The sequence below is a fragment of the Leucoraja erinacea genome, chromosome 13 (genome assembly GCF_028641065.1).
Source record: "Leucoraja erinacea ecotype New England chromosome 13, Leri_hhj_1, whole genome shotgun sequence".
Classification (NCBI taxonomy): Eukaryota; Metazoa; Chordata; class Chondrichthyes; order Rajiformes; family Rajidae; genus Leucoraja; species Leucoraja erinaceus.
In genome coordinates this window covers 30,270,516-30,277,401 of record NC_073389.1, presented here as the reverse complement: position 1 = coordinate 30,277,401, position 6,886 = coordinate 30,270,516, and the positions used below count along the sequence as shown (strand labels likewise).

The following is a 6,886-nucleotide window of genomic DNA, read 5'->3' as shown; positions in this document are numbered from 1 at the left end:
GAAAAAGATCACTGAGTATCAAGATCAATTGGAGTATGTAATTTCTCCTCCTTTGGATTTAGCAATTGTTCACGATGATTAAATCAGAAAAAGTGATAAAAAACCTTTATTTTCCCAATTTAATGACATTGATACACTTTCCCAATATAAATGTTCTAAATTTGAACTTTGGAAGCATGGTAGCAGATAATTAAGATTCAGTAAACATATAAATTGCAGAGTGTACTGATAAGCATCACCTTTTCCTTCTCTCAAGAGATGCTGGCTGACCCACTGAGTTGCTCCAGCACTTTGTCTCTCCCCATCAGAATAACTGGATATATCCAGAAATACTGATACAATCACTTTAGGACTTACCATCATTGATTCTAAGGAAGGGGTGGTTGCTTAGACAAAGGTCTAATCTCACATTCAAGTGAACCCTTGCCCTTCCTGCTGTAGAAAAAATAATTCTCCCTTCTCTGGTTTAGATCCACATAAGAGATTAGTGTGCAAAATGTGAGCACATGGTATTGGCAGACAGGAAGCAAAGAGTCGGAATTAACGGGTCTTTTTCAGAAAGGCAGGCAGTGACTAGTGGGGTTCCTCAAGGCTCAGTGCTGGGACCCCAGTTATTTACAATATATATTAATGGTTTAGACGAGGGAATTAAATGTAACATCTCCAAGTTTGCGGATAACACAAAGCTGGGTGGCAGTGGGTGCTGCGAGGAGGACGCTATAGGGCTGCAGGGCGACTTGGATAGCTTGGATAAGTGGTCAGATGCAATATAATGTGGTTAAATGTGAGGTTATCCACTTTGGTGGCAACAACAGGAAAGCAGATTATTAACTGAATGGTATCAGATTAGGAAAAGGGGAGGTGCAACGAGTCCTGGGTGTGTTTGTACATCAGTCACTGAAAGTAAGCTGGCAGGTACAGCAGGCAGTGATGAAAGCTAATAGCATGTTGGCCTTCATTGCGAGAGGATTTAAGTTTAGGAGTAAGGAGGTCCTACTGCAGTTGTACAGGGCCCAGGTGAGACTGCACCCAGAATATTTTGTGCAATTTTGGTCTCCTAATTTGAGGAAGGACATTATTGCTATTGAGGGAGTGCAGCATAGGTTCACCAACTTAATTCCTGGGATGATGGGACTAACATGAAAGAATGTGTCGATTGGGCTTGTACTCACTGGAATTTGGAAGGGTGAGATGGGATCTTATAGAAACATAACATTCTTAAAGGATTGGACAGGCTAGATGCAGGAAAAATGGTCCCGAAATAGGGGTCACAGTTTAAGAATAAGGAGTAGGCCATTTAGGTCTGAGATGAGGGAAAATGTTTTTACCCAGAGAGTTGGGGATCTGTGGAATTCTCTGCCACAGAAGGCAATGGACGCCAATTCACTGTATGTTTTCAAGAGAGTTAGATTTAACTCTTTGGGCTAAAGGAATTAAGGGATATGGGGAAAAAGCAAGAACAGTACTGATTTTAGAAGGCGGTGCTGGCTCGAAGGGTTAAATGGCCTACTGCACCTATTTTCTATGTTTTTATTTTCTATACTCAAGTAATTGATGCAAAGCATCAGTTAAGTGTGCCACTGCATTTTACACATTAATTTGAATGGTTTCCCTGCTAAGCGAGAAGGGCCTCAACCAAGGGACAATGATTAAGATAAGAACAGAGTAATCTTAATAGTACTTGGTTGGTCAGGCTGAATTAATCAATCCAATTATATCTCTCAGTATATAGAATTCAAAATGGATAATTAACTCCTTGTTGCCGTTAGTGGCAAGAACAGTGGTTCCTGCAATTTAATCGTTATTAATCCAGACAAGAATCAAACGGACTGAAGATTTCTATTGCTGAACAATGAGTAATTACCCAAAGTATTCATATACGTCTTGCTAGGTTGATGTCTGCATGAGAAAGAATATTAATACAAGGTTGTTATGCGTGGCGTGAAGTTTAGAGTGCTATAATGAAGGTTTTGCCGCAACCCATTAGATACACGTATCTGTGCAAAAAAAAAAACGTTAAAGCTAGCGAGCAATTCAGATACTGCAAAGAATAAATATTTTAGAAAAGTATAAAGTATATTCATCAGCAAATGCACAAACCACTTATTCTTAAGACTTTTCAGTTGTCTAACTGAACGGTGGTGGATTATTCAATTCTGGTCTTTGTTGAATCGTGCTTCAAAGTGTCGTTTTCCATCCAAGTACAGCATAGATTCTGTAAGGAAAAGCCACAGCTTTATTCCATGGTATATAATTACAAATGTTCAACTCCAGCAATACATTTTTTTAATGCAAATTATCAAAACAAAAAAACGACAGCAACAGAATGCCATTAAAGATCAGTCCTTGAGAATACAGTAAACCCGAGTTTTAACAAACCCCTTTATAATGGATTTTGGTTATAAAACTGTCCTTTTGTGTATTAATTATCATCTGCAGTTCTGTTTCAACTACATACTATAATACGTTACTCGGTAATAACAAACAATCGGCAATCACGGACATCATCCCCCCCCCCCTCCCCTGTATGTACCGTTAGAATGAGGATTTACTGTACCGTCTATTCTGCAGCTATATGCATAAATTATGTTGCCCTACTGCACTTTAGCAAATAAGTTTTTAAATTACATATTCTGCTGGAAAGCACTAATGATATGCATGCCACATATATTATTCATTTACACTGGCGATCTCACAATTTTTAATGTTGTTGATTAATGTTGTTGATCAACAATCTTTGTTGATTTGGACAGCGATTTGAAAACACAAAAATGTAACCAATATACTGTAACTGGGAAATCTTAATAATAGCTTCTGGTAATGGTTATCATTTTGTCACTAAAGTAATTGCATTTTAACTACTGTGAACAGATGTGAACTGCTTCAAGGCCAAACATGTCTGAAATTAGAAACACTCCTGACAAATGAATTACCTCCATAGCTCTTTGGGAAAACTTGCATCACTTTTTTCTCAGAGACAAGGGTGAAATGGAAGATATTGGTGGTATTGCGCTCTTTGGTGACTGGGTCTACAACCGTGCAGTGGACTCTGACCTGAATGTACTCGCCTTTGGTATAACAAACCTGTAGAGTGAAGAGAATAGTGCTGCTAAGATTAGTCAAAGAGTTTAATTGTAACATACTGAAAGCAGAACAATGAAATCCTTACTTGCAGCAGCATACGGCGGCAGGCGCGGGCACACCGCGACGCCCTGTGTCTCCCTTTCAAGGGAGATGCTAAAAATGCATTTCGTTGTCTCTGTACTGTACACTGACAATGACAATAAATTGAATCATTTCATTTTTTTCATTTCATTTCATTTCATTTCATAAGTCTACAGATGGTTAAACCTTGCTGGTTTCCTTTGAAAGGATTGACGATTTTAAAATGACAATCCTTTTGCAAGATTATTTGATGTAATACAAACAGGAATACTATTTGCCAAGTTAGCAGGGAACTACAAGATGCATCATCAAACAAGGCTTTCCCTATTAGACACAAGGAATGGTAGACGCTGAAATCTTGCGTAGAACTCAGTGCTGGAGTAACTTAGTGGATCAGGCAGCATCGCTGGAGAATATGGATAGGTGACATTTTGGATTGAGTGCCTTCTCCAATCTGAAAAAAGGTCCCAACCCAAAAATGCCGCCTACCCATGTCACCCTGTGATGCTACCTGACCTGCTGAGTTACCTCAGCACTTTGTGTTCTATTCTAGGCTTTTCCCAAATATCTACAATGAAATGTGTTGCCGTCATCAGAAAGATTTGAAGCCAGCACATTTGGAGAAGGCAAATATAATAGATTGAACATTTTGGTACAGGATACATTGTGCACATGCCTTACATTCTTTAAATGTTTTCAAACATTGGGCCCTTTAGGAAAACAGAGCATACACCTCTTGTTCATGGGTGCTCTTGTGTCCTGTTAACCTCTGTTGTTTCATGACTGCATTTATAAATATTTTACATACAGTGCACAGGGCTGCTCTCCAGTTGTGGTGGGATGGTTCAGTTGCCTAATAACAGCTGGGAAGAAACTGCCTGAATCTGGTGTGTGAGTTTTCACTCTTCGATACTTTTGCCCGATGGGAGAGGGGAGAAGAGGGAGGAGCCAGGGTGCGACTCGTCCTAAATTATGCTGCTGGCGTTGCCATGGCAGCGCGAGGTATAGATGGAGTCAATTAAAGGTTTGCTTGATGGTCTGGGCTGCGTCCACAATTCGCTGTAGATTGTTGGACAAATGCCAGAGATGAAATGATAAAAGGTAGCGAAATAAGGAGAGAAAAATCATGCAATGTGAAGCCAGAAGGTGGAATATAGGTGGGAGAAATAGATGCACATGGGAAGGTGGGGCACAAGGAAGAGAGGTGAGAAAAAAGGTTTGGGGAAGGGGGTTCTGTAGGTACCTAAAGTCCCAAAATTGGAGAATTCAATGTTCATGCCTATGGGTTCTAACCTAACAAAGCAGAATTTGAGGTGCTGTTCAGACACAAAAATGCTGGAGTAACTCAGTCTCAGTGTGTCAGGCAGCATCTCTGGAGAACTGTATAGGTGGTGTTTCAGGATGGGACCCTTTCTCAGACATTGCGGGGGATGGAGGGTCTTGGGGAAGAAAGCTAGAAGAGTAGAGGGACAGGACAAACATGGCAGGTCATAGGTGAACACAGGCAAGGAGGAGTTTTGACAGACGGTTAGACAAAGGCCAGAGTACATAGGAGTGAGACAAAAGGTTTAGAGAGTTATGAATTGTGAAGCTAAAGGATTAATAAGGTGTGAATAGTTGAATAGTTTAGGAATGGAAGGGGAAGGGAGGGGAGACAGGTGATATGGTGGTTGGGTGGAAAAAGAGGTTACCTATAGTTGGAGAATTCAATGTTCATACCATTGGGTTATAAGCTACCCAAGAGGAATACCCTTTTAAGGCATTGTTCCCTAGTTTGCATGTGGCTTTACTCTAGCAATGTAGAAGTCCAGGACAAAGGCCAGTATGGGAATGGGAAGGGGAGTTAAAATGGTTAGCAATCGGGAGTTTCTGAGTGCAAATGTTCAGCGAAGGGGCCACCAAGTCTATGCTTAGTCTCACCGATGTACACGAGCCCCCATTGAGGTTGGAGGAAGTGCACGTGAACAGCTGTCTTACCAGACGTTGGACAGCAGCGGAGATGGGGAGATGTAATGGGTGGTGGGATCATGTTGGAGTTGCCGGTAATGTGGAGGATGATATGTTGGATACGAAGGCTGCTAGAATGAAAGGCGAGAACCAGGGGAACTCTATTCTTGCTCCATCTGAAGGGAGGAGGAACAACAAAACCAGAACTACGGGACACAGGAGACGTAGGTGAAGGATCCATCTATGACAGAAGAGGGGATACCATGTTTACTAAAGAAAGAGGTCATCTTGGATCTCCTTGAATGGAATGCCTCATCTTGGGTGCAGATGTGGCGGAAATGAACATTGAGAATTGGGGATGGTGTATTTACAAGAGGCAGGATTCCGGAGGCTTTGGAGGGTGGGGGGGGGGGGGGGGGGTGGGGTGATGATTAAAATGCAGGTTTGTACTGGTTGTCGGAGGGGAATTTGCACAGACTGCTAGCTGATAAATATAATCCATTCTGCGAACCCGCCCCCGTTTAAAAAAAAAGTTGCTGGTCGATTGCGTCACTGGATTGAACTTAAACGCGACTAAACATGCCTTCAACATCACAATATCAAGTGCAGTACAAACCAAAAGGTATGTTGTTTATCTATATTACTAAAAGTCTGTTCTTGACCAGTTTTGGGAGGTTTGGATTGAAATAAAAAGGCACTCTCTCCCCCTCCCACCCCCCCTCCTCTCTCCCCCCTCTCTCCTCTCCACCCCCCCCCTCTCTCTCACTCCCCCCCCCCTCTTTTTTCCCCCTCCATCCCCTCCCCCACCGTCCCTCCCCTAAACCCCCCTCCACAACCCCTCCCTGCTCCCCACTTCTCCCCCTCCCCTCTCAGCCCCCCCCTCTCCCCCCCCTCCTCCCCCCCCCTGTCTTTCTCCCCTCTTTTTCTCCCACTCTCCCCTCCATCCCCTACCCCACCATCCCTCCCCTAAACACACCCCTACCCACTTCCCTCCACCCTCCCTGCTCCCCACCTCTCCCCCTCCCCCCCCCTTTCCCCTCTCACCCACCCTCCCTCTTCTCCTCCTCGCCAACCCCTCTCCCTCTGTCTCTGCCCCTTCTTTCTCTGCCCTCACTCTCTACCCCCCCTCCCCCCTCTCTAGATGTGAATGCAAGTTGGGGGTTATGCGTCAGTAGATAGGGTGGTTATGGGGTAAAAGGAGCAAATTAATATAATATCAAGGGGGGTAATTAGCGTGAGTGCGAGGGGGGGATAGTTAGTTTGTGTGACGCTGCATGCCGCCTCCCCCCCCCCCACAACTGCACGTTGGGGGAACAGACCCAACAGGTCTGCAGTTGGTCTAGTTTAAACATATTATCTTGCTTTTTGGCTTCATTGTAATGTGCTGATGTGAAAAATATTATTTAGGCCACGATACAAATCGCCCGTGTCTTGCCTGCTGATGTGGATTAAATCATGGCAGCAGCAACATTCCAATCAATCACATTCCAGAAACATACCCTTTTAAAATAATCACATTCATTATTTTGTTTGCACAATCATGTCATAAGAACATCTAAATCATCTATATTTTGAGTTATTGTCTATCCATGGTCAACATTTTCATACTAAATATCCACAGTACAGTTTTAGTCAGATGTATTATGCAAAAAAATAATGATTTTGATTATCTTGAGATAGACTTGAAATGTAACTTATCCATATTCTCCAGAGATCCTACCTGACCCTCTGAGTCAGTCCAGCACTTTTTTTTTTGAAAACCAGCACCTGCAGT

The 6,886-nt window shown here is 42.8% G+C and overlaps 1 protein-coding gene across 2 annotated transcripts in view; it reads right to left on the bottom strand.

The window, feature by feature from the left end:
• Positions 1 to 6,886, bottom strand: part of LOC129702793 (acyl-coenzyme A thioesterase 9, mitochondrial-like) — a 41,056-nt gene that overhangs the window by 5,120 nt on the left and 29,050 nt on the right. The window contains exons 15-16 of one of the 2 annotated variants that reach the window (XR_008724440.1): positions 2,934 to 3,084; positions 2,101 to 2,215 (exon numbers count right to left, since the gene is read on the bottom strand). Coding sequence is in view for 1 of the 2 variants with exons in the window: in XM_055644774.1 (XP_055500749.1) it covers positions 2,151 to 2,215; positions 2,934 to 3,084 (216 nt within the window). In the remaining variant the exon portion in view is untranslated. Of the gene's footprint in view, positions 1 to 90; positions 2,216 to 2,933; positions 3,085 to 6,886 lie in introns of those variants that run through there. The other variant, XM_055644774.1, reaches the window with a different exon arrangement.